Consider the following 27,323-nt stretch of genomic DNA (forward strand, 5'->3'; position numbering starts at 1 on the left):
ATGTCTCTTGTTGTCCTAGAAACAGAGGAAAAAATTCTTCCAGAGAAGCCCTTTTGTTACACTTGAGGCAGCATCTTCTGTCTCTCACTAAAACAGTGTCTGGTCACAGAATAAAAACCTTGCCAGAAAATATATGGTGAATTCAAAATCTTCCAAAGAAACCTGGAAAAACTTAATACCTTCCAAACGTTCCAGAAGCCCTAAAAGTACTGCAAGGGTCAATGGGCGCTTTGTAACACTGCTACAAATGTATGTTGGCAGTACTCTTGTGTGTGTATATATATACATATATATAAATATTTTTATAGATGTAATTATATGTATTATTTGTACATATTGTTGAGAGAGAGAGATCCTCACTTCTAGCCTTGGATTACAGCTTTTGAAGTAGAGGGTGTCTGCTGGAAGAGAAAGTAAACATGCCCTCTGGTATTGGCCACTTTTCTCTCCTGGTGCCAGGGCTTTCCTGGAAATGCTGGGATTTTGGGGGAGATTGTCTTTATTTGAGACGAAAGCTCATGTTCTGAGGAAAATGTGCCCTTCTGTGTGCCCAGCCAGGCAAGAGATGCAGTGAGTAATTTCTCTGAGGCACATGAAATGTTGTAGTTGTGTCAGGAAAGGATAGTGACTTTCAAATTTCCTGAGACTTGCAGGATCTGGAGGCACACTCCTAAGGCCTAAGGAGTCCATGGCAAGGGGAGAAGGAGGAGGAAAGCAGGCAGGAAGGTTTGACAGCCATGATGCTGACCACCTCGAGCTCCTGGGGGGAGCAGGGCACGTGGGGCACCTCTGAAAATCTGGCTTTACACTCTTTCCTTTTAAAAATAGGCCTGAAAAATAAAATTTTGTCTACTTTTCCCTCCCAGCCACAGTTCAGAGGGTTTTGGATTTGTGCCAAAAGCCAAAACCCAACAGCTCTGCAGATTACCATTACGAATACCCATTTTCCTCTCATGCCCCACACTGACCATGGACTGTAACACAGACTAACTCTGCTGGGCTTGGGTGGCTGGGCCAGGGAAGGTGTGCTCTGCTAAGAGAGGCTATAGCTGGTGACCTGCTGCTCACCCACAGTATGTTTGTACTCAGGATGGGGTTTTTGTGCAAATATATTCTGTATCTTTAGAAGCTTCAGAACCAGGACATTTCTTGTGCTCCTGAGCAGAGCAGTGAGACAGCATCATCTCCTTTGGGGAAGCTCAGATAGGATTACTATCTCATCTGCGCTGGAGAGACCAAAGGACCTGCTTGGTTATGATTCAACTGCTCGGGATGCTGAGACAGCATTGCTCTCCTCCCTAAAGCAGCCTGGCTGCTCAGTGTACAATGAGGACATGACTTTGCAAAACTCTAAGGTACACCTGTAGCAATCCCAGCATGGGACCGTGGGCACAAACCCAGAAATCAGCTCAGTCACTATTCTGGTCAGTCCCTGCACATGGCCTCAGCATCACAGGAGCTTTAAATAAGTCTGAGGCAGAGCTATGGCTGGAGAAGGTGGTCCATGAGCCAGTCTGGCAAAGCTCACCAGTGTGAAACTAAACGTTGGACATTTTTATCCATCTTAATTGATGGAAGGTGTGGAGAACTCTTCATAGGGCAAGGAATCGAGGGACCATGCAGACATGAGAGACAGAGTTTATTTATTTTTTACAGTGATAATTTTACAAGTGATGAGAGATTTCCAATATTTTTACAACCTACCAAAAGCAGAAAGATTTAAAACTCAAAATCTTTTCTTAAAAGAAAGGCAACCGTCCTTGCTAGTGGCAAATGAGCCTCTGCTCAGCCTGTATCCGATTGGGATCTCGGAAGACTGTCCAACCTATTAAATAAGATATGTATCTCCTGAGAACAGCCTTTGTTGTTTTCTTTTATAGATCTTTGTTCCTCCTGTGCTGTAAGGTCTCCAGGCCATGGCCTGTGTTACGGAGCGCCAGATGTACTATCTGATTTTAGGAGATCCTAATTATGAGGAATATGTCAGAACAACAGAAAACTTCATTTAAAATCCCAATTAAAGCTGCCGAGTGACAGCTACAGACTTGTGTGTTGCATCACTTCCTAATCCCAGCAGCTTCTATGTGGAGAAGGGAGTAGTTAAAGATATCATAAATCCTAGATAAGGATATCATAAGGCCTGCATGAGATGGGCATTTTTCTGACCATAAGTTAAAATTGGCACACATTTTGTGGTGGAGCAGCAAACCTGAGATCTGGTTTGGAGCAGTCACCTCAGAATCCATGATCTGTTGGGGGGTTATCCTTTCTCATGAATAGTGGGACATTCCACAAGACATTCTGGATAAAGAAATATAAAGGTAACTGTGTGTCTGGCACTGGGGTTGCACCAGCACAGGCCTTGCTGGAGCACCTTCACCAGCAGAGCCCTTGAGGATGGGATTCTGATGCCATCACAGCCATCCCCCTTGCTTGGGGGACCATGCAGGAAGGACACTGGCATGCAGGGTGGGGGGAGCTTTCAGGTGGGTTTTTTGAGAGTCACGATGGGAAAAGCTGACGGAGAGAGGAGGTGAGAAGTTTCCAAAGCCTCCAGCATGACAGCAGACACCTGCTTCTTCCAAAACCGGCTGAACCTGTCTCCCTGCTGTCATCTCTCTGCGGGTTTAGGGCGTTCTAAGCCCCCGGCCGGCTGAAGGGCACGGGGCTCGAGGGCTGCACCCTCCTCGTGCACCAGGCCAGGCTCTTCTCTCTGAAAAGGAATTGTTTTCTCAGTTCTACCCAGGGACCTGCTGGGGCAGGTGGAGGTCTGGGCCCTGCTGTCGGACAGGCTGAGCACTTCCAGGCAGGAATGAGCCCGTCCATACGGCCCCACAGAGCCAGGAGTCAGGGACAGGGAAGTACAGAGTGGTTTTGCTTGGTTTCTTTTTAGGAAAGGAGATTTTAAGTCTTCTTTTAAAAAAACGTGATAATGTTTTCAGATTTTTTTAAAGATAAATTAATAACCTTTTTAAATAAAAGGATAATTCAATACTTTTTTAAAGAGTTTTATTTTTATTGGCGAATTTATGACTTTACGAGAAAAATGTCGAATTTATGAGTTCTTAAGAAAACAGCCAAAAAGGAGAATTTAAGGCTTTATTTTAAAAGGAGAAGTTTAATCTATTGGTTTTTTAGAAAGGTTTTATGCCTTTTTTAAAAGAGATTTTAAGGCTGTTGGGGGAGGTTTTAAAAGAATTTAAGGATTATTTTTTTTAAGGAGAATTTCAGGGTTTTTTTTCAAACAGCCGAGGTGCTGCGGGGGGGTTTCGCGTGGGGGGCGGCGCTCACCTGGCGGGGGCGGCGCTCACCTGGCGGGGCGGGGCCGGCGGGCGGGGCTGAGGGGAAAGAGCCGTCCCCGGGGCAGCCGGCGCCTCGCCCGCCTGGCAGGGCCCAGCGGGGCGGAGGACAGCCCCACGGGGCTGCAAAGTGGGGCAGGGGCGGCGAGCAGCTGGCTTGGGGCAGGGCGCCGCAGTAACCCCGGATCCCGTAAGGAGAGCCTGGGCTGGGAGCGGCGTTCGGCACTGGCGGGACCCCGAGCCCCGCTGCCACCTGTCCGGTGCCGACCCTGTCGTGTCCCGGTCGGTCGAGCAGCCGGGTGGCTTTGCCTCCCAGCAGCGCCGTGCCGCCGGGCCCCGCTGGCCGGAGCAGCCCCGCGGCCCCACCGGCGCTGCAGGCGCTGCCCAGAGCCCCCAGCGGAGGAGCCGAGGCGGCGTGGGGGTCTCAGATGGCCGTGCCAGGAGCCTCCTCCCCTCGCATCCGTGGGGCAAAACCGCCCGTCCTTTCTCCCTTCAGAGACGTCTCCGTCTCCCCGAGGAGAGGGGTTAAATTCCTCGATAAGAGCCAGGCTCCAGCCGCATACTTCTGATGCCTTCCGTGAACTCTGCCGGCAGGTTGGCAGGTTGTTTCGTAACTCCACTTGTGGCCTGCTGCGGGGAGGAGGAGGGGGGAACGGGACACCGAGCTCCTCTCCTGGTTTTTTTTCCCTGCCCTGCAACAGCACTTTGTAATTGCAGGTTAAAAACCCAAACGTGGGTTCAAGGGTATTGCACAAAAGAAAGGGTCACAGCCGTGCGCCTCTCACTCCGAGTGGCTGCCTCAGGCACAGCCCATGGCACTCCCATTGGGATAGCTGATTTCAGGAGAAATTAGGCGGAAACTGGTGAGAAATGGTCGAGAGAGGCGAGAGGGGAGCTTTGGCTGCTCCTCGCCGTGAACCGGGGCCAGCTCCCCGGGATGCCGGTGCTCACGGCGCGGGCCCGGGCCCCTGCCGGGACATGCCAGGCGGGCAGCGGGCCCCGGGAGCGTGTGGCAGCACGAACGGCGGAGCCGCGCTGTCCAATGGCGCGGCCCTGGCGCCTGCCGGAGCGGGGCAGCGCAGCGGCACACGCACCTGTCAGCTCACCTCGAGGGGCAGCTCTGGGGGCAGCTGCGCTCCTCCTGAGGCAGGAATTGCAGCCCTCCCTAGGGAGAAGAGAGCAAACCGTGAGCACATGCTGTATCTGCAGTGGGTAGGAGTGGGAAGCGTCTTCCAAACGCTGCTTGTTTTCCTTATCAGGCGGTGCCGGTGGTGTCTTCTCGGGAAGGGACTGTGGGGAAGGGGGGATGTTCTTACCTTCTGTTGATGCCGTTGGAATGCCAGGAATCCTCCCACATCCCAGTTATCTGCTGGGGGAGCCTGAGCACGATGCCTGGACTCCCTCTCCGCCTGTCTCTGCTGGCTTCCCCGTGCCCTCTCGAAAGAAATGGCATGGAAATCCAGAAGCTGACACAAGTGCACGCATCTTCCTGAAGCCTTTCTTCCACCATGTCGTACAAAGTTGTGAGGCCAGGGAGTGCTGCTTGCAGCACCTGTGGGTGCCCAGCACTCACAGCATCGAGCCCTGCAATTCCCAGGATCCTGCACGATTTCCCAGCAAGGGCATGCCACTTGCTCTAAAATACAAACCTCTTTGCAAATGAGTGTGAGAGGGACATGGAAATTAGTTTTACCCAGGTCTTAAAGACACAGACCTGAGCACTGATCTGGCAACGTGTGTGTTGTCCAACTCCATAGTGGAGATGTGTCCTGTGGTTGCCTTCACTGTCGCCAGGTGCTGCAGGGAAATATTGCTTGAGTGCATCTGCATGGTCCACACAGGTTCATTCTTCCCATGTTTTTCAGCATCTCTCTGTCCTGTCTTGCTCATGTCATCTTCAATAGGAAAAGCCTCCAGTGGTGGCACAGAGTTGACCTACACCCATGTTCTGTTGTTTCTCCATGTGCTGGGGAGAGAATGCTTTGGGAGCAATTCCAGACAAAGAGTTAATCCTTCCTGGCTGGGAGGCAGTGATGTGTGTGCCAAGGCTTCAGAGCAGAGTGTTTTCTGGAGTCATTCGAGGTTGGGTGCTGTGGTGAGCTAGGGAGAAATCCAGGTGCTGTTTGACAATGGACTGCTATGTGCCCAAGTTTAAATAAAGGTGTGAGGGACACTTTAGGTGTCAGCTCTGTGTGCATGCATTGTTTTCAAAAGCACCTTTTTAAAGGATGTTCTTCCATCTGTTCCAACTTGTCTATGCCCTTGCAAACCTGTGTATTCAAATTCAAGCTTAAGCTTGGCCCCACTGAAGGTTTTTAACAGAATCCTGTTGTTGTAAAGGACTGCTGACATTTTTATGTCCTTCCATTTTTCAGATGCCAAGTTCAGGAGCTCCTAAAAGTGGCTGATTGTCTGGCTTTTTGTGGGCTGGAGTCAGCACTTTCTTGAGGGTTGGGGTGCTTCCAGCTGCCCCAGGCTAGTCATCTAGAATAACTTGTTGCTTTAAAAAGAAAAAAAAAAGAGGGAGGGCATTGGGGGGGGAGGGGGGGGGGCAGAAATAACCTGAAACACTTCTTAACCAAACACATCGGTGGAAACTTCAGGACAATTGCATGAAGGCTTCTTGAATTGCCATGAAGGCTTCTTTTGTTGCTACTTCCTAACCCTGATGCAGCACACAGTACCTGCTGGAGCTCTTAATCTCTGGAGCCTCATGCTCAACCCTTCTTGTGTCCCCTCAGGTGCCTTCTGCATGACAGTGGAATGTCACAGTGCTCTCAACAGCTCTTTGGGGTCCAGAGCCTCCCATGAATGTCCTTTGTGGTGTTAGACCTAGCATTGCACTCCTGAGCACAGCGGGGACTTTGGAGGCACCTAGAGCATTGTGCAGGAGAGGAGCTGTGTTGGCAGGGAAGCCCAGTGAGTGGCAGCCTCCCCTTTGCTCCCTGTTATTCCTGCCAGCCCGGGTAAAGCATTGGCACCCAGATGGTGCTATGAAGCTGTCTGACAGGGAGAGCACTTGTAGGGTTCTTGCTGGTTTAAAGATTCCTGCTGTGAACAATGCTTTCCCCAGGAAATGTGAGTGTGCAGCAGGGAGCTCCTCTCTGCCTCTGGATGCTTGCCTGAGGCAGCTGGTGGTGTGCAGCAGGTTGGATAAACACCATAGGCACCTCTTCATAAGAATAAAGATGGGTTGTGTTGGTTTTTTTGGAGGCTTTGTGGTTGATGTTTTCACTTGCCAATTTTTATTTTGTTTTCCAACTTCTGGCAAGGTTTGGAGGTGTCAGCACTCCTTTCTGCTAAGAGCCAAACATACTTGCGGGGTGGGAATGCTGGGCGGACCTCTTTGCATGTTGTGATCGGTGCTGGCTGGTTCCTGCAACACAAACACGCACACACACTCTTCTCTGAGGAACAGCTTAATTGTCAGACAGCAGCTCATGGTCTCCCCGGACTCTTGATCAGTATGCCCAGGTCTTTGCCTGTAGAAAGGTAGGTGTTTCCCAGCCTTGCTCTGAGGTCATCTCTCCTTCCTCTTCTCCCTGCCCTGATTCCTCTGGGATTCTCGGGGTAGCTTGTCAAGTCCTCGGGGTCCCATTCCAAAGGAGTGGCTCTGTGAGGCTTTCCCAGGGCTAACCCAGCCTGGACACAAGGTTGTACCACATCATATGTGATTCAAGGTACTCCCACTTGTCCACCATCAGTGGGGAAACAAAGCTGTGTCTGCATAGGTGTTTGTGCATAAAGGATTCCTGCAGTTGGGTGTTTTTGTTGATTTTTTAAAGACCTTTCTATTACTCTTTCTAGTATTTTTAAAATCTTGCAAACTCACCATTATATGTTGGAAAAGGACATTTGCTCTTCCACTCTGGAAGGGAAGCATCATTGGGACCCAGGAGTGGAGGTGCTGGAAACATGGCTTTGAATCTTCAAGATGCTGCATGCTGAGGACTAGCTGTGCCTCAAAACTCCTTCTCAAGTATTTTTTTGACTGCTTTAATGCAGTTTGGGGATTGCCTAGGCTGAGACATTGGATTTGGTATTGTCCTCTTTGAATTCATTTGGCTTTTTAATGACCTGCTGAGTATAAAGAAGTTAGGCTAAGAAAATCAAAAGTATGTATTTCCCCAGAGCGATCCCATGTGAGCATTATTAGCTGCATGAGGATTAAGGCCCTAAATGCTTCAGAAGAAACAATGTATTTTTATTGAGTCTCCCGCTCTGTGTAGGCAGGGGTGCTGGCCCAGTCCCCAGCTCATGCTCTTATCCCATTTTGGTCCTTCAGGTATCATTAAGTGCTGGACCTATGTATGGAGCAAGAGATGGAGCTCTTTGCTGGCATTAAAACTCCTTCAGCCAAAAGTCCAGCAAGGCAGTTTGGGGGAATTAGAGTTGGTCATGCAGCCTTCCATGCATGATTTCCTTCACTTGTAGTGATTTGTACCTCTGGATGGATGCCACAGATGCGCTTGCCTCTCCAGAGATATGCCATGATTTTACTGCTTTAAAGAGCTTATTGTCTCTGGGTGGGTTCAGGCAGTGACTGATAGCACCTCCACCTAATTAGTCATGTCCCAGGTAGCATGAAAGCAGAGACTTCTGAAATACCCAAGGGTCTTATCAAAGGTTTCAGCCAGGATTCATTCTGAGTCTCTTGTTTATTTGTCTTTGTGTCTGAGCATGTGAGAGAAAGGAGCCTATTCAGCTCTCTGTGAAGGGTCATTAAAATCCTTTTTAATCCTACAAATAAGTAAATATCCATGCCAGCATGGACCTGCATGTTCATCTGCGTATCCTCTACTCTGGACACCTAGCAGTATGTCCTTGGCATGTGGCTGCTTTCTGAAGCAGGGTAGGAAACTGCAAGTTATTCTGGAAATGGAGAATAAAATCTGGAAGGTTTATCCCTGGTTGTGTATTTGTTAATTACCCTCTCCTGTAGGAGAATTGGAATGGAGAGAGAATTGCTGATGGCTGACACCAGCACTTCTAAAGGAGTCTGGAAGGCAGGTTGGAGGGACAATATTTGTAGGTCATTTGGCTTTTTTATGTCCCTGGTCCTATTTGCAGGACAGCTGCAGAGCCTGAATTTTCCTGTAATCCTATGGGGGTGAAATCCTATGGGGATTAATTTGACAGGAGACAGGGAGAGTGTCTGTCTCTGCTTGCATTATAGGTGGTCAATGCTCATCCTCTGGGCTGGACTGGGTGAGCATCTCAAGGAAGCTGCACTTTGAGGGTCCTTTCTGGCTCTTCTGGAGGCATTGGGAGAGAGACATCATTGGTTGGGTCTTGCCCTTGAAAGGGGGGGAAATGGAAGTTCTCTGGCTGGGGAGGAGTATTTCCAAGGCTTGACCAGGCTCTTGCCTCTCAAGATTCCTCCTGTGTTCTGTGTGATGAGAAATAGAAGCTGTGTTCTGACTTGGGGAATGGACTGTGTGTATTAACAGGGGCATACTCACAAATTGCATATGGTGAAAAATACAAGCTGTGTTCTGACTTGGGGAATGGACTGTGTGTATTAACAGGGGCATACTCACAAATTGCATCGTGCTTTCACTGATGACTGACTGCTGTGGAAGATAAACACAGCAGAGACTCTGACCTGCTGGCATATGAGTGCCATGGTTGTGTTGTGTGGATGCTTGGGCATCCCTCAGAGCCTGCACTTTAGGAGCTGGATTATGAGTCATCCCTAAAGATGGTGAACCTAATCTAGATCAGCCTAGAGCCCCAAGATACCTAGACCTTGTCTTGCCCCTGTACTGGGGGCAGAGCTGGGTCCATCCTGGGCATGGCATCAGGGTGCACTCAATTGCACAAGAAAGAAAAGAGCATGGGAGTGCAAAAGCCTTTCCTCTTTACCCGCTAATCTACACACTGTTGCTAATTTTGCTTCTCTCCCTTGGGAAGAACCTACGGATTTATTTCCAGCTGCTTTCATGAAGTCACTCTTCACATGTGGGACTGGGGGTGATGGTAATGGTTACTGCAATAGCAGGTGCTGCTAATGGTTCCCTTGCAAACCTGCATGTTTAGGGCAGACTTTTTCCTAGCCAGCCCTGCCAGCTCTCCCCCCATGGACAGTAGCCATTAGTGCTGCAAGGGAGAAACATGATGCATGCAGGTGTGAAAGATGATCCTTCCGCTTCCAGGCTGAAACGCTGTAACGTGAGTGTGTGCAGTAGGTGGAGAGGTGTTTTTGCTGCTTTTAATTTATAATGAGCTTTTGGTTGGTGGCTCATCTGTGGGGTGGACTGACTAGTAATCATCCCTAAAATGTCACTGGCAGTGATTCTTGATGTTTTTGTATGACTCTCAATGCTGACCTGGCATGGCCACAAATCTTAATCTTAGTCTAAGAGGGAGAAAAGGTCTCCCAGCTTCTTCACAGTGCTGTTTCCATTTCTATTTCCCTGTGGGTCTGATGCTGTAGCAGACCCAAAAGCTTGGGTTTAAAAGCAGAAATCCTGGCAGGTGGGGGTGGCATGGAGTGAGTCTTTGACACCACTCATGATGTGAGCCTCCCTCCCCTAAATCCCTGCCGAAGGCCATCACCCTGAGGACTGTCCCCGTTCTGCATCACAGCCCTGGGCAAGATTTGTCCCTGACTCTTCCTGCCCTGCTCAACATTGGCCAGCTTCCCCAGGCATGTTAGCATGGGTCTGTAGTTTTTGGGAGGAAGTGGAGCAGAAAATCTCTAAGCCTCTATTTTTCTCTTAATGGGGGTTTGCTGGTGTGCTGCTTATGGCTCTCCAGAAATCTGTCTCTTTGGGCAGTTCCTGCAAGATTGCAAGATCCTTGTGTGGGACATGTGCCCCCTTGGATTGCCAGAGGATTTTCATGGTCGTCTGTGATTTTTGGCTCAAATAATGTTTTAGCTCTAGAGCATGCAAATGCCACAAGACAGTTTTCCTTTGATGTCCTTTAGTACAAAAAGCCCTTGAAACACGGATATAACTTTTGCTGATGCGAAGTGTGCATTATGAGCTGTAGGGTGCCCCCAGCAGAAGCTGCTGTTGAAAGGCAGCAGACCCTTGGGGGGTGTTTGGGCTCGGGTCCTTCCACACATCTCTGGTAAAAGTGCACCTTCAGGTTAAATTACCAATTTTGGTAATTTACCAATTTTTAGGGCTTGCTGTCAGGCACAACATGTCAGGGTAGGGAGCTGGATGGGGATGATGGGTGAACTGAGGATATGGTGCTATTATGGCCACCCCTAAATTGGCTGCTTGGGTGTGAATTAGAGCCCCATGCTGGGAGCATCCTTGCTCCTGGGTACTTGTGGCTGCCTTGTGTAAGGGCCGGTGGTTTCCTTAGGCTGGGGTGTGAGAAGCACTTGCACGCCCTCCCTGTGATGGTGGAAGGATGAAGAGCTGCCTCTCTGGGCTGTGACCACTCTGGTAGGACTTGTTTGTCACCTCTTGAGCTTGTTTAACCCCTGTCAACTCTTTGTGCCGGGATGAAGTAACCCATCTGCTGCTCCAGTGTGGAGCTCTGTGCGAGTGTCCCAGCCTCACCATGATGGTCCCTGTGCTGAAGGACAGGACACTGCTGCCTTTGGTAGGTGACCCTCTTGGCTGCCTTGCACCAGGCCAGAGGATGTGTTCCTTCAGGATCCTGGGGCTGGCATCCTCAGGACAAGCTGGAATGGTGGAAAGGTCATGCACCAAGTGACTGGAGCTTTGCCTGGTGCTCCCAGCTGTGGTGGCAGTGACCATGGGTGGTTGCCAGACTCTGCTGCATGGACAGCTTGTTGAGAGATGTGGATGGTCATCTCTGCCCAGCAAGGGAGCTGCCAGCCTGGCATGTGCCATGGCATTAAACCTTGCCATGGCTGATCTGTGCTCAGCACTGGATCGGTCAACCCTGACCACGGCATTGCCTTCTGTCCTGGGATGGACATGGCATGGAAAGCCCAGCAGAACTGCTCAGTCCCTGTAACAGCTCAGCCAAGGGCAGGTGATGTCACTCCAAAAGAGGGTCCCTGGACCATGTCCCATCCCCTCCAACCTGCTGCAGGTGTTGTCAGGAGGATCCAGTTATTTATGGATCTTCTCTGTGTTGGTCACCACAGTAACAGGGAGGCTTCTGCCCCACCAGAGGTTTCAGCAGGTGGGCAAGTACCATCTCTCCCCTTTGGTGCAGGAGCTGGGCCCAGTGCTTAGAGCAGGGAGAGACTTGAGGAAGTATTAAATAGCTGCTGGATGTGTCACCGCAGCAGTTGATCCAGAGCAGTGAGTCAGCCAGCCTGCCAGCGCCCCAGCACAGAGGATGGCAGCACTGGGCCAGCCCTCCCCTCCCCTCCTGCTGCTTACTCATGTATTGGGTTGGGGGTTTTTTGTTGGTGTGTCTGCACATGGCTGGGATGAGCATCCCCCTGGCATTGGGTGGGACAGGAGCCAGAGGGTCAGGTTCAAAGTGGAAATAAAACAACTGAGAGTACCCCAGCATTTTCCTGCACTGCATCCAAAGGGAAGCAAAGCTGCTGGTCCCTATGGACACCTTGCTGCTTCGTGGATGGCAGGCTCATCACAGCCTGCTCTCAAGTACTGATGCAGTTTATTAACTATGAGTCTTTATGGCCCTACCCTCGGCCCAAACCCTGATATGAAAGGCTGGTCTTCTGGATTCCTTTCACTTTTAGTTATATTTTCTTGGAAGCCTTCCCTGTGGAGCTCCTCTCCAGCCACCTGGCCCTGTACCCAGCTCCCTGCCAGGGGTGGACACAGTGAGGGAGGTGAGTGAACCTGCAAAAATGGGTGAAGCCTTAGTGCTGCTGGTAGTTTGCCCATCTCAAAACCTTTATGCTGGTCCCAGACGGTCCTGTTTAGGAGCTGTGGTGGAGATGTTTGGGGTACTTTGGTATTTGGGTTGCAGTATGCCTTGCTGTTGGGTACAAAATGGGTGAGTTTTTTCTGAAACAGATTTTGGTGGTTTTTTTTTTTAATTATTATTATTATTGTGTGTGGCAAAACATAGTGAAAGACTCTTGCCAAGTGCTTGCAGTCCTTGGCTGGAAGGTGCTGTCTCAGCTTCTGAGACACCCCACAGGGGACTGGCAGGTGGCCCTACAAATCAGGAGTGGTCCTCACTTCTGTGAGGAGGCTGACTGACCAATATTCCATTATTTCAGGTCCAGGGGAGGTCACCAAACCCTTGTGAGTCCCAGCAGCCATCAGGATGGTATTTAGCAGGAGCAAGATGTGCATCCTTCTGCACGTGCAGAAATACTCCTTCATCTCCACTTCCTTTAGCCTGACAGTTTCTGGGAGGCTGGGAGACAGCAGTGCCAGAAATCAAAATAAAGCTGCAGGATCTGAGATTTTTAATTCTAAATAAATATATTTTTTTTAGTGTCAGCATTTGAAATTCTGACTTCCAGTCAGGAAATCTGTTGAAGTCATGGCATGAATCATCCCTACCCTCAATTTTAGGACCCATCACATGGGGAAAGGGAACAGAAAATTAGTCATTTTGTTAATCAGCTTCCAATAAAAATTATTTGGAATAAAATGAGTGGCCTTTGGGAACAGCAGTCATGTGTCCTGGCACTCACAGCACCTGCTGGCTTCCCTGGTGCTGTTTTGGGGCAGGGCCTGGCAGCTCCCTGCACTTCTGGTTTATGATCAAAGTGACCTCCTGGGACAAATACAAACAGAGGCAGCTGGAAACCCGCCTTCTGCTGAGAAGCTACTCTTCCCCAAGAAAAATAATTCTTGCCCCAAAAAAAGCCCATTATTTCTCCTACCTGGTGGTGTAATGAAGCCACCCACTATTAATATAGGGGGTCAGCAGAGAACCCCATTAAGAGGGGTGTCTATTTACAAGTGGGGCGATGAGACTCACCCCCAGCTTCTGTGGTTTGAGTGATGGTAAAGAACTGAGTGGGTTACAGCAAAGCTGGTGCTTGGGGCAAGGTGAATGTTTTTAGGTTTATTGCCTGGTGGGGTTTTATGGTGTTGTTTTGGTTTTTTTAACTAGGGTGATGCTGTCATGGTGGAGTATTGGGGATGAGATGCTGAGTACAGCCTGTGATGTCCCTCCCAAGCAGGAACTGAGGGGATCAGAGAGCATTGCAGGTCCCCTCAGATAAGGGTGAACCTTCATTCTGTCAGCTCCCTCCTGAGGCCAGGGATTTGGGGGAAGAGGGGCAGTGAGTGGTTTTAAGTGGGAGCTGATCCTTCCCAGAAGGCAGGGGGAGGGCAGGCAGGGAAAGGAGCAGCCCTCAGTCCCCTTCAAGGGGATAGATAACATCCTGTATCTGGCTGCAAGCTGGAGACAACTCCCAAACCCCGCAGAGATTACAGCAAGGACCCCCAGTGCTTGCAAGGATCTAAGGAAGCAATAAAATCCATTGGATTTTGGAGTGGTGAAGAATGTGGTGGGGCTTATACCCTGGCTGCTTTTTTGGAGGGTTTCTCTCACATGAGCAGCAAAGCTGGCTGCCTGTTTCCCAGCTTTTTGGCAGCGCTGTGCCGCTCACCGGGCTGCTGGTAAATGATTGCCTGGAGCGGCGGCCAAGGCGGGGCCAGAGGTTGGAGCCTGGTTTGAACCCGGACAGGTGCCCGGGACCCGTGTGCCGGCAGCCATCCTGCTCCACAGCGCTCGGCAGCCCCTGGATTCTGCCAGCAAGGTGAGACTGTTTGGTGGGACTCAACGAGCTGGGTTATTTTTCTTGTTTATTCTTAAGCTCCTGGCCCCCATATACTGGGTTGTGGTACAAGAAGTCGGATTTGAGACTAGCTTGGTCCCTGGCCAGGGAAGGGCGGTGTAGGAAGTGCTCTATGGGATGTGTTGTACTCTGGTTTTGGTGTTAGGGTGCTCTGAGGGGGAGGTTGGGGGGTGGTGAACAACAGCGAACAACAGTTTTTCAGGGTGATTTGGGTGGTGCCGCAGTGGCACCTGGACTTTGCTCCATGCCGGGGGACAGTTGCAGCCTTGAATACACAAGACTGGGGAGTGGTGCCAAAACGCAGTTTGAAGTTTATGTCTTGCAAATTTTAGTGGTTTGGGTCTTACAGAGAGGTGGGCTGAACCCAAGGTGTCCTTCACCCCACGGTTTTCCCCGGTCGGCTCAGCCAAGGCAAACATGAGCTCAGCGCTGAGGTATTTGTGACGGCTGCTCCGTGCCCATGTTTTGGAGGTGGGCAGGGAGGTGGCACCAGCAGGACCCAGCACCTGCGCAGAATGTCCTCACGAAGCCGTGTCTTCCTTGGCTTCTCCTTGCCTTTCTCACGCCATGATTAAAATTCCTCATCACTGGAGACAGGACCCTTCAAGCCCTCCCTTTGATTACTCAAGTAGGCAACAAAAAATAATGAAGAAGTGGAGTTTAACCTAAGGTCAAGCTTTCTTACAGCCTGGCTGGAAACTTGGGATAGCTGGAGCAGTGGGAGGGGTTGTGACCAGCCAGGTGAAGCTGGGAAAGCATTTTGTGATCCCCCTGGATGGAGGGCCTGAAAATTTATTGTGTTTTACTCCATCCAGGGCTTCCAGACAAGACTGATACTGTCAAAACCAGTGTTATATCAGGGAAAATAGATATATCTTTGCATGGTGTTTGGAAACACTGTAAGCTCAAATATTTGAGTTCTTTATAGCTTGTGCTTAATTTTTTTTAATTTATGCCAGTTGCAGTTGTTGAGCTGCTGGAAGAGACAGGAGTTGGGTGTGCCCAGGCTAAGAGGTGTTGTTTTATGGTAGTAGTACCTGCTGGATGGGAGTTGAGCTGGGCCCAGTGTTGGTTAGAGCCTGGGCTTTGTCATGGGTGTTTATACCTGGCTACCCCTCCCAAACCCTAACTTTGGTCATGTTTTTCTTCAGAGACAGGCTTTGTTTTAATTTCTTAATCTCTCTCTGATAAATTGAGATGGATGTAAATATGAAAAGATTAAAATGTGCATTATCTGCACCTTCCCTCTATATCATTGCAAAAGCAGGCAGCCAGCAGTTCATCTGCCTTTTCCAATGTTGTTTAGAAAAATCCCTCAGTGCCGCTCTGTCAAATTTCCAGAGAAATTGCAGTGAAATTCCAGTAAACCCATTAAAAGTCTGTGCTCACAGCAGAAATAACCCGGGCGTCTTTTGGGCACCACGCAGGCACACAAACCTCATCATTTCCCACCACAGGAAGATTTGGACCCACTGTCCAGACATGACAAAAAGAAAAAAAATTCCTTTGCAGATGAATATCAGCATTTAATAACATCAGCAAAAGTTCAATCTGTGCACAGGGTGGCTGTGAACATCTTCTTGGTCTAGGATTCACCCCATGGGATGTTGATTTAATGACACACTGCTTTTAAAATGTCTTGTACTCCTTGTTGGTGGCTTGGGATGGAAACCTGATTTCTTTTCTCCCCACAGGCAGCCTGTCCTGCAATGACCCAGAGCACCTGAGGCCCGGCAGCTGTGGGGATGGAGCTGAAGGTCTGGGTGGATGGGATCCAGAGGGTCGTGTGTGGAGTGTCGGAGCAAACCACCTGCCAAGAAGTGGTCATCGCCCTGGCACGGGCCATCGGTGAGCCATCTCCATCTGCCAGGGGGTGCCCCATCTGCAGGCTCTTCCTGGGAAGAGGAGTCCTTGGGTGGGTGGAGGTCTTGCTCTGTGGTGGTGGGGATGCCACCAGCACTGCCTGTGGGGCAGCAGCCTCAGCACACCCCTGCTGGCCTCTGCTTTCCCGATCTGATGTGCTCGCCTCCTCCCGGCAGGTCAGACGGGCCGCTATGTGCTGGTGCAGAAGCTGCGGGAGAAGGAGCGGCAGCTGCTGCCGCTGGAGTGTCCCTTGGAGTCGCTGGCCAAGTGTGGGCAGTATGCCAACGACGTGCAGTTCATCCTGCGGCGGACAGGCCCCAGCATGGCCGAGCGGCCCTCCTCGGAGGGCGCTCCCCAAGCTCCCGAGAGGACGTTCATCCGGGCCAGCTTGCCCATCAAGCCCAGGCTCACCAGCATAGATGGGCCCCGTTCTAGGGAGCCAAAAAAATCCATGACCTTCAGCCTGGGTCCTACAGGCTCCAGCGACCTGTTCACCGTGGGCCGATGGAGGCACCAAACACGGGATGGGCTAGACTTGGAGGGTGGTGGTGTTGTCCAGCCCTCCAAGGAGGAGCTTTTTAGGAGAGTGCTGCAGCAGCAGGAGCAGCTGCATTCCTTGGAGGCCCATGGGGACACCCTAGAAATGGACCTACGGCTCTGGGAGCGCAGCCGGCTTGCTGGCCAGGAGAATGAGATCCTCTATCTGGAGCAAGTGGTGCGGAGGAACGAGACGGAGCTGGGTGAGGAGGAGTTTTGGCAGAGTGAGCTCCGGCTGGAAAAGGAGTGCGAGCGGGAGCGACAGGAGCGGGTTAGGAGCCTGCGGGCCAGCCTGGAGGAGTACACCCAGAGGATCTATGAGCTGAGTGTCCGGACTGAAGCCCTGCAGGAGGAGATCCAATGGGAGATGGCTGAGAGGGCCAAGAGGGGGAAGGAGATCTCTATGCCCAGCCCCATAGAGCTGGAGGACATGGCCACCAAAATGAAAAGGGACCTGGAAGCCAAGGTCAAGCAAGGCACCCAGCTGGAGAGCAACCTGGCCAGCGTGGAGAAGGCCCTGGAGGAAGCTGAAAAGAACCTGCAGGTAGATAGGACTGGGTTGAGCCACCCCATGGGATGGTAAGACCTTCGGGAGGGGGTGGGACCAGCTTTCCAGACACATTAGACCAATGGGTTGCGTGGGGTTGGTTACTCCACCTGCCCAGTGAACTTGGGACTGGGTGCACAGCTCTCAGCAGCAGTGATCACTGACAGAGGGACACCACCACCCATGCCCCACTGGCACGGGGTCCCACACCAGTTGCTCTCTGTGCAAGCTATGTCTGGGCTAATGCTTCTTCTGACTGGTGCTCCGGGAGCACAGCATCACCTCGCTCCAACACAGGCAATAGTGCTGGAGCAAGCGGTCTACGTGTGGGGTTGGTGGCATTGGCACAAGGGCCGATGTCATCTTGGATGAAGGAATCACAAAGGGCATAGCACAGATCTCCTGTGGTGCCTGTGCACAAGGTCTTTTGACCATGCAGGGCTTGGATTCATGGTGGGGGGTTGCGCAGTGTGGAGATGGCAGCTCTGGGGATGAGCTGTGATGTACCCCCAGCTCTCCTGTTGCAGCCTCCCAGCATCAGGGGCCAAGGGGCTGCATGATTCCCACCTTCTACCCACCATGTCCCCTTTGGAGCAAAATGGGGAAGCTTTTTTCCAGCCAAGCCTTCCCCAGGCTGTCCATGCTTTCAGCATCTTTCCTTGAGCATCTCATTTGCATTTGGCATCTCCCAGCGCGGCGGCGGCCGCCGTTTGATGGCTGCTCGCACCCTCTTGTGGAGATGCAGCAGAGCAGGGCTGTTCCCACACCAGCGTCTTCCTCGTCCCCGTTGCCTGGGCACCTCCCTTCCTGCAGGCGCTCAGAGAGGGGCGGCTGAACCTCAGTAGCCCTGAGGTTCCCTCTGCTGGCACCGCCAGGGGAGCAGCCCCAGCGGATGATTGCCGGCTGGCTTGGGGCACGGGGGGAACATGCGGCTCACCCTGTCCCCCCCTCGGTGTGTGTTTTGCAGGCCCAGACCCAAGAGCTGGAGGAGTTAAATAAGGAGCTGAGGCAGTGTAATTTGCAGCAGTTTATTCAGCAGACGGGGGCCACGGTGACCGTCCTGCAGGCCAGGTCCGAGGAGGACGCCCAGCCAGAGCCGAGCCCGTGCGAGCTGCCAGCCTACCGGAGAAACGGAGGTCAGCACGCTGCCGCTGGCTCGGCCGCGGGGGCTGCTCCGCGGGACCCCTGCCCGCTCCCTGCCTCCTCTCTGAGGGGTCAGCCCCAAAGCTGACCAGTTCTCCCCTGGGCACCGAGATTAGGCAGGTGGGGGTTTGTGTGCTGGCGTGGCACTTGCTCAGCACTCCATGGGGTTTCAGAGATTTGTCACCCCTGGGGCTCCTTCCTCCTCCCCATTGAAGCCTGGGGGCTGCTCGTAGACATGCACGGGAGTCAGATCCTGCATTGCTGCTTTTTGGGGCCGAGGTGGCTGCGGGGAGGTTTCCTTTACTGCCTTGCTCATGTCACCACAGCGGCTGCAGCAGAAGGCAGGTGGCTGAAGGCCAGCATCAGTCCCCGGGGGCTGTGGGCTGGTGGGGACATCCTCTGGCCACAAATGACCTTTCTGTGTTTGGCGAGGGAAGGGTGGTGTCCAGGGCCTTGTCTGCATCCTCACAGCCATGAGAGGAGGCAGCAGGGGGGGTTCTCATGGAAAGGAACCTGGTCATTTCTCCTCTGGAGCACCCGGAGCGGGTGACATGACTGCCCTGCGGCACTGCAGTGGCTGTGCCCAGCAAGCCTGGGAGGCTTGAGCCCTGCCTGAGCTGGATGTTTTTCCCCATCCTGTAGGTTTTTCTCCCACCGCTGGTACAGACTTGCCTCCCCAGGTCAGCACCAAGCAGCTCCTCGGCCATCCCAGGACCCTGCCGGAGCCCCTGGTGTCCAGCCTGAACCCCGAGGGTGCGTATGTCCCAGCGGGGCCCCGGGAGGGTGAGCCGCTCTGCAGAGGATGGGTGGGAAGAGGGGAGAGGCTTTTGCTGCCCAAAATGGGCTGCAGAGAGCAAGCGTGTGCTGTGGTGGGAGGCCAGAGCTATTTATAGATGCCATTAGGAAGCGCAAAGCTCACACTCCGGCAGTCTCTGCTGTGCTGCCAGGGGCTCACACACTGGCAGCCTGGCTCTCTGCCCTGCCAGGAGCTGTGGAGGATGGTTCTCATCCCCTGTCCTGCCACTCTGTATCCCCCAGGGTTAAGATCTTGCTCAGTTAGGATGAGGAGGACTTGCCTCCTGTCTTTTACAAGAGCTACTTTTATTCCATCTTAGTGACCAGTTCATGCCAAAACCTTTTCTACCCCCCGTGACTCTTTTGTCCCCTTGCACCTGTTTTTTGGGTGCAGCAAAAGAGAGCTGTGGTAGGGACACCTACCTGCTGTGGTGATGCTGCCTCCACCCTGGCATCCTACTCCCACCCGTGCCACTTTTACCTCAGCAAAACCCTGTTGCCATCCTCCACACAGCCCAATACATCCACCCATCCTTCAGGACACTGCAGCAACCGCATTCCCATCTCCTGGTCCAGGCTTTATGCTCACGTACATCCTGTTTTCCACTCTCCTTTTTGCAAGTGCTCACCCACCATGGTGGGATTGCTCAGGTGTTTTTTTTTTTTCTCTTGTCTTGCAGTTGTATCAACCAGGCAGAGCATCTGGAGGTAGAAGGGCCCAGGCAGTGGAAAATCAATTGCCTTCAAAGTGTAACTGTATAAATAAACCATATTATATATATATATATTTTATATTTTTTTTACTGCTTTATATTGTGAATGGATGTGGATGGCCAGACAGAATATTTTTACAGACTGTAAAGTAAAACTAGAGACTGATCTCACAAAGCAACCTGCCTCCCCTGAGGATGAAAACTACTCCCTTCTATTTTTTTTTTAAGCAGTTTCTATATTGAACAGAAAACAGCAGTGCACCCATTCTGCATAGCCTCCTGAAAAGATCCATCATGCATTTGGAAAAGTCATTGCTCCTTTGACTAGGGGAGCGAAGCTGCAGTGGAGACCCACGTGGAGGCTCACCTGGATGGAGCAAGTTAACAGATTTTACATCAACTCGTCACTGCAAGTGGGGCCATGACAAACAGCCTCTTCACTGGTGGCAGGGGAGGCCCAAAGCAGTTTTAAGACAAATTTCTGGCCTGTCTTTTTTTTGTGCATATTATAAGAAACCTGTAGGAGAAACCACTTTCTATGGTGCCACAGACCATGCTTCAAGGAAGCACACAGCAGGAGTTGTTTTTCTTAAATTCATTTAATCTTTCAACTTATTTTTAAAGTAAAAAATTGCAGAATGAGCCCTTCCCTGGTGGTGGTGTGAGTGGGGAACAGGACCAAAATACTCTTGGTGACATTTCCCTGATACTTTTAATTTTTTTAACTCGATGGCCAGTAGTTACCATTCTGTTCATCTGTTGCGGTGGGTCACCTTGTATTTTAATTGCAAAACCAAAGCGGTTTGGGGAGGGGATGAGTTTGTCTGGGAGATCCCTGAGCCTGTTTTCAACGTGTCATACGCGAAAAATGTGACTTGGGCACAGCGTTCCCCGTAAAACCCCGCTTCCCCTGTGCGAATGTAAATCCTGTGCGCCGCAGATGCAATTTTCAATAAATCTTTGGGAAAGGATTTGAGCAAAGCGAGTGTGAGTGTGCTGTTGTGGCCAGGGTGAGCCGTCCCTGCCGGCGCCTGACGGACGCGTCCGAGCGCTTTGCGCACCCCGCAGCTGCCTCTTCCATTTCCAAGCCATCTCTTTCTATTTGCCGAATTAAAGCTGTGAGTATTTTATAACCGACTGACTCCTATGCACACAGTGCTCTTTTCTTTTTTTTTTTTCCCTTTTTTTTTTAATCGTGAAGTGCTTTACAACCAGGGGATGTCTCCAGTGAGATGCAGCCATCTCTGGGATGAAACATGGCAACATTTTAATAATGCACAGCAGCAGCTCAGAGCATTTTAGGACAGGAGGCAAAGGGGGTGGCACCAGCTGCAGACATGAGCCAGGTAAGGGGAAATTTCCTATTTGCCTCCAAGCCCCTTTGTCTGCACCTGGATAACAGCAGCCAGGAATGTCAGCTCTTGCTGTCCATCACCATCTCCCCTGAGCTTCTGCTTGGCTCTTGTCCCTGGGGACATCTTCCCTTCTCAAAGCTGATTTTCTAGGTGCCACCACAGCCCAGCAGGCTGATCAAGTAATATTAAAGGATTAAAGTTTGGTTTTTTGGGAGATCCACTGGTACTGCTGTGTCTTAGGTTATGACTGGAGAGCTGCCACAGTGGGGAGATGCAGTTTCAAAGCTGCCTTTTTTGAATTGGGGCTTTTTGGGTGGGTTGCTTTTCAAGCTCCTCCTCACCCTCCTCCTTAAATCGTGTATCTTAAGGAAAACTAGTTAAAAATGTGTTTGTTCCATGCAGCTGCATTTGGTTTCTCCCTGCTTGTTTGCTTTTTGGGCTTCATGTCCTTTTTTTTTTGGACTCTTGCTTTTAAAGATTCTGCCTTGCTAAGAAGTGGGTGATGGACATTGTAAAGAGCATTTCAGTGCTGCTTGGGGAGCGGAAGGAAAAGCAGTTTTAGAAAACCCACTTGCCTTGGACATGGCCAGATTTCAGTGTGTCACGGGACATCCTTTACGTATCCCAAAAAACTGACCTCTTCAGGTTTAAAACTGGATCTTTCATTTTTTGGGTTACATTTGTAGCCTTGCCTTCTGCAAAATAAACAGGAAAAGGGTCATCACCTATGGTACTTTCACATGGGGGCAGAAAATTAATTTGAATGTCTAGGGGATTTTTTCACCTCTGTTACAATTATATATTATTTATCAGTTTTGTCGGTTCAGTCATAATCATAACATGCCAAACCAGCACCAGTCTTTCCTAGAAGGAGGTGTGGGAGGGTGTGGAAAATAAGGATTTAAAATATATATCACAGCAGATTTGGTCCTTCAGCTGATGCCCCTTGGCTGGCATGTGGGATTTGGAACTGTTGCATGGGTGGGAGACAGAGTAAATCAATTGTGTCCCCCACTGATAACCAGGCATGGGACTAGTGAGAGGACTGTGACCAGGGGCTAACTCTTTGCAGCTCAAGACTGGCTCTTTGCAGATTTTCTTCATTTTGTGACCTACCCACCATCACCCAGCTGCTGCCTAGGCCAGCAGTGTTTCACGAGGTAATGAACTGCTTTGATTACTCTCTCCCTGCTGTGGTGCACGTGGGGCAGAGGTGGTAATCAAACTCCTGTGTTACCTGGGGAGCTCCCCACCGAGGGTGACCTATATTCCTGCCGGCTCGGGGGGCCTGTGCCGGCCGGGCGGGCGGGGCCCCGCTGTTATTTAACGCAGCGAGGCTCAATACCCGCTCCCCCGCCTTCCCGCTTTTAGCTGCTCTAAAGTCTGTGTCAATAATACATTTCTGCCATTGAATATTTTATTGATGGTTTGACTTTTTTTGCTGCTCGCAATTCCCATTTCAAGGCTGCGTGATTGTTCCTAATTAAAATTTTATGCCCTGGGACAAGCCTTCTTGCTACAGTGGAGATGATGCTGTCCTTTTCTAGGCCACTACAGAGTGGTAGGAAGAAATTACCATTACCCATTGTTATGAGATTAAAACAAAGCAAATAAATTATTGTTTTTTCCCTTAAAAAACAAACCAAAAGCCCTGCGTACGGCGCGTACTGGAGAGGGAACAACTGGCTCGTGGGCAAGGCAGGGATCCCAGCATGCAGGGTGGCTCGAGGATGCTGTGCCTGGCTGCGCAGGGACTCGTGTCCCCATGTCCCTCAGGCACTGTGGGCAGCTTCTTCCTTCCCTGGAGTGGGCAGGAATGGACTTCAGAGCTTCTCTCTCCTCAGATGCTTCTCCTGGCTAGCTCTAGTGCCACCCAAAAAATCACAAAGTGAAGGATGTACCTGTTTTTCACTAGTGAGCAGTCCTGCATTTTTGTTGGCTTTTTTTTTTTTAATAAATCTGCAGGTTCTGCCAGCACAAGGCACCATTCAGAAGAGTATTTCAGCCACCTCCAGCCTCCCTGGCACCCTTTTCCTGGCTGCACTATGTGGTTTTTTTTTTTTTTTTTTTTTTTAGATTTTTTGGTTTTTGTTTTTTTACTATTGTGTAAGAAAAATGGCCCCCAGCTCCTCACCCCTCTATCCTGGACAGTGAGCTCCTCACCATCCTCATCAGATGGTGGTCTGGGTGCCAGCACTGCTCCAGGCCAGTGCAGTTTCTTCAGGATAACACTGCTGTAGACACTTGAACCATCCCCAAGTTGCAGTTACGTATTTGTACAAGTTCCTGGGTGTTTGGGTTTGGGGTTTTTTTCCCCCTCAATTTCATCTAGAGTGCTAGAAGCATTTGTGCTGCCTCCCAGCCCCTGGATTTGGCAAGCAGCTTTTAAAGCACACACTTCAGCACCAGTTACATAAGGAAAGGTGTGAATGTCTGGAGGAGAAAATGCCTGTTGGTTTTGCTCCCCAAGTGGTGTACAGATGCTCTGCTGCTTGCTCCTGGCTGCACAGCTTCTCCCAGCATAGTTCACTGCAGATGGAGAAGAGCTGTTTGAACTGGCGTGTGTGTCCATGCAGGGAACATTGTCTGCTCTCCTATGATGATTTTTCTTTCTCCGTCTCAGAGTGCAGACTGCATTCTACCTTGCCCTGGAAAAAAAAATCATAAAGCACTGGAGGAGGCTGGGAAATTTTCTTGTTTATGGATGAGCAAGTTTCTCTCCCAATGGAACCTCCTGCCAGCAGAGTTTTCTTTTTTTTTTTTAGGATGTATTATATAAGTCCCTGCTTGCATTTAACTAACAGGCTTCCTCTTAAACAATTCATGTACTCCTTCTATTCCTCACAGAGCAGCTTGTGCCTTCGGTGGGGCTCACCTGACACTGGGACATGTTATGGATAGAACACAACAGACACTTCTTAGTGTGGTGCTTGAAGGGTAAGGCCTGTTTCCCTTCCCTTCAGGAAGAGCTGAAACAAGAACAAAATCTTTGAAGAGCACAAAGAGTCCCTTCAGCTCAACAGGCCTGAAATTCAGCATCTTCCCCACGTGTAAGACACTCCCCTGCCTCTCACCAAAAATCTCACAGTTTGGAGTGAAAGCACACAACTACTCTTCTAACCAAGCTAAGTACCATCTTACAAATCTCTTTGTTAGCTACTGAAAAACATGAAATCAAGGGGCATCACAGCCCTGGTGTATTTTCTCATCACTCAGGAGCACCCTGCAGCTAGGCCAGGACAGAAGGGCTGATGCTGGGCTTTCTGCTTGAGGGACAACCATGTCACACCCTTCTGCTCTCCTTTTCAAGCCACCTTCACTGGCCACAGAGGCAAAATAAGAGATGGAAGGAACCAGGCATGCAGTGCAATCAGACACATCACTGAGAAGGCACAGCTTTCCTCTTCACCTGGTCTGATGCCCTGGATTACAGTAATCAGCACTCAAACACTGGTTTTGCACATTTATTGAAGACTTCAGGTGACAGCACAGCAGGTTAGTTTTGAATCATGCCAGAAGAATGTTAAAAACAGGAACTGATCTGGATGCTCCCCCCACTTACTGGAGATACACACGAAAAAGGCAAAGCCAAACCAACTTCACTTCAAGCCCTTCCTTTTGCTTACTGGAGCTGAACAGGATGGGTCCATCGGTAGCAGGAAGTCGGAAGCATTCACACCATAGTGCTGCTCATGGGAACTGGGACAGGCCTTGCCAGGCGACCTGCAGAGCTGCTCCTGCCAGCGGCATCTCCCGGGGTTAACTCAGCAGCCAGCACAGTCCCAAATGCAGGGCTGTTCATTCAAAGAGAAACAAAGCACCTTTATTTCCAGACACAGGTTTGTTACTTGCATGGTCACCTATAAAATGGGGTGGCAGGGGGACTGTGGCCTTCAGTTTCAGCTCTCAGACACACTTGTACACACAAGGATTTTGCACCAGGTTTCCCTCGCTCCCGTTCTCTGTGTGGCTACACCGTGCTCCTGCATGCTCGGGACCAGCAGTGGGAAGATGCTGTAGGTGCAGTTAGGGAAGGAAAAAGCAATCCAGGGCTGAGACAGCTGCAAACTTGTCTGCCCCCCAACCCTGTCTCCGTTAAAAAAAAAAAAAGGCCCATTCGGCTTCTGAACAAACATGAAAGCATCTTGGATAACTTTGGTCGGTTTCCCATCTTCTCTGTTTGAGCACTACGGAAACACAGAGCACAGAGGGAGCTGAGTTTTCTTGTGAAGAGAATATGTTCCTCTGGGACCCAGAGGCAGAAATGATAAGAGCATGAAGGAGAGATAGGGACAGGCAAAACTTCTCAGAGAGACACTTTACCAACAGAGGACCTTGCTCTGCCTTCTGTGCAATTAACTACTTATTGACCAGAGCACTGCCAGTTCCTTCAGACCAAGCCTTTACAACAGCCCAGGGCTACACGAGAGCAGCCCCAGGAACAGGGGGAATACCTGAGCCCTTCCAGGGACCTCAGCAGCTGTGGTGAATCCTAGCTGCTTATTAGGAACTTCAGCTGACAATGAAGCTGTGCTGCTCTTCAGAAAATACACTCGACTACCCAGCTTCTTCACCAGCCGAAAAATCACAAGAGATAACTTTGTAGGAGAAGCCATCTGCTTCGTCACTTCCTCCGTTTTTAGTGACAGCCACCGTGGGTGGCTGGAAAAGTCCCTGCCTGGCTCGCCTTCCTGTTCCTCGGGGCCATGAAGTCAGAGTCCCCTGCGTGACATCACAGCACATTGGGCAAGGCAGCTCTGCAAATGCCCAGCCAGGGCCGGGATGCCAACGGAGCCCTGGCACAAGATGAAGTAAACAACCAGCAAAGGTGAGGGGTGGGATGGAAAAAAAACCAGCAACAAAAAAGGAAAGTGAGGCTCATTTCTGCTTTTCCTTTAACAGACTAGAGAGTCTCTCTTTAAATGTGACTCATCCAGGGCAATACTAGGCAGAGTTTCTTCTGTTAACACACCCTTGGCAATAGCAGTTCGGTTAGTCACGGACCGGGTCTCAAGACGTCACCGGCCGGGATGATGCGTCTCTAACTTGGTACGGAGTCCGCTAGCACTTATTTACTTTGGAGAAGAGCAAGAGAACAGAGCGGGGCACGCCATCCCTCCTGAACAACTTTACCACCAACTATCCGCACCCACACGCCGACGCGGCCCGTTCCCTCCATCTCCGCTCCCGCCGGACACACCGAGCCCGCCGCAGGAGCGTTCAACCTTTCCCCGCTCCCCGACTGCGGCCGATGCTGGGGCACAGCGAGCGCCTCGGGGGTCCGCAGAGCCGAGCGTGGGAACCGCTGGAGGCAGGACAGTGGCGACGGATGGGGGAGCCGACTCCCTGGCACGCCGGAGCCCCTCACCTGGCTGGCCGAGAGGGCAGGAGGGCGTCGAGGCTTCGAGGCGCGGGTCCGGGGAGGCGAGGCGGCCGCACAGTGATGTCCGAGGAGCAGGTTAGCCGCTGTCACACGCACAGTGGAGTCGCCGAGAGCACAATGTGCGTTAGTCAGTGGCTCACCTGCTCCTGGAGGGTGACGGGGGGGCGGCGGGGCCCGTCTGCAGCATGGGCGACACCGGGCAGCGCGAAGGATGGGGCGCGGGAGGGGGGAGCCGCGCCGTGCCCGGGCTCCGCGGCGCGTGGAGCTGCAGCTCCGCGCTCCCACCCCCGGGACAGGCTGGCCCGTGCGGCCCCGGGGTCGGCGGCGCCCCGCAGCTCCGGAACGCGGGATCCCTCCCGGCGCGGCCGCCGCTCACCTGCGCTCCCGCCGCCGCCGCCGCCGCCAACTTCCCGCCGCCGCCCGCGAGGAGCCCCTTCCCCACTGGACCCCCATGGCCCCGCCACTCGTCTCCCCCTTTCCCCTCCGTCCCCTTTCCGCCCCCGCCGGAGCCCGGCCCATGGTACGGCCCGGCGGGGCCGTGCCATCAGGGCAGTGTCGGGGCGCACGTAGGCGGTGCGGGAGGGACGGGGCAGGGGCGGGGGGAGAGCCGGGATGTCCCCGGCCGCCCCCGCCACCGCCGCCTCTCCTTTCGCTGCATCAAATGTCACGGTGTCACATTAGTTTTTTGTATGTTTTCCCCCCTCCGCTGTTCTCCGTTGGGTTGGGCGTGTGGCGAACCCGAGTGCCCCTCGCAGGGCCAGGGGGTGGAGGTGCTCCCTCGGCCCCGGGAGTCTGCTTCCAGCAACTTCCCAAAAAAAAGGGACGTGCAGTTGGAGGTTTTCTGTACATCCTCAGTGTAACAGTGCTCATCTCATGGGGTGAGCTCGCTCCCGCCCATCACTCTACAAGCCGCAGCCAAGCAAACAGCTGGAATGCTGAAAATTTTAGTGCACCTCAAGGAGGATTTGCCAAGCACCAAAGACAGCGCTTTATGGATGGGCGCAGCGACGTCC

At 51.6% G+C, this 27,323-nt stretch overlaps 1 protein-coding gene and 1 long non-coding RNA gene across 2 annotated transcripts in view; one reads left to right on the top strand and one right to left on the bottom strand.

The window, feature by feature from the left end:
* RASSF7 (Ras association domain family member 7) overlaps nt 1-20,739 on the top strand; it is a 57,387-nt gene extending 36,648 nt beyond the window's left edge. Inside the window, exons 2-6 of the mRNA XM_041421132.1 lie at nt 15,669-15,822; nt 16,014-16,918; nt 17,889-18,057; nt 18,707-18,817; nt 19,540-20,739. Coding sequence (XP_041277066.1) covers nt 15,720-15,822; nt 16,014-16,918; nt 17,889-18,057; nt 18,707-18,817; nt 19,540-19,571 — 1,320 coding nt within the window. The 5' untranslated portion in view covers nt 15,669-15,719 and the 3' untranslated portion in view covers nt 19,572-20,739. The remainder of the gene's footprint in view (nt 1-15,668; nt 15,823-16,013; nt 16,919-17,888; nt 18,058-18,706; nt 18,818-19,539) is intronic.
* A 1,407-nt stretch (nt 20,740-22,146) lies between these two features.
* On the bottom strand, nt 22,147-26,718 carry LOC121344858. Its single transcript, XR_005953888.1, has 3 exons — nt 26,296-26,718; nt 24,554-24,721; nt 22,147-23,575 (listed from the first exon to the last, which is right to left on the bottom strand). It is a non-coding gene; the product is annotated as an uncharacterized LOC121344858 (long non-coding RNA).
* Between the last annotated feature and the right edge of the window lie 605 nt (nt 26,719-27,323).

The sequence above is a fragment of the Onychostruthus taczanowskii genome, unplaced genomic scaffold, assembly GCF_017590055.1.
Source record: "Onychostruthus taczanowskii isolate IOZ18803 unplaced genomic scaffold, ASM1759005v1 scaffold69, whole genome shotgun sequence".
NCBI classification, from domain to species: Eukaryota; Metazoa; Chordata; class Aves; order Passeriformes; family Passeridae; genus Onychostruthus; species Onychostruthus taczanowskii.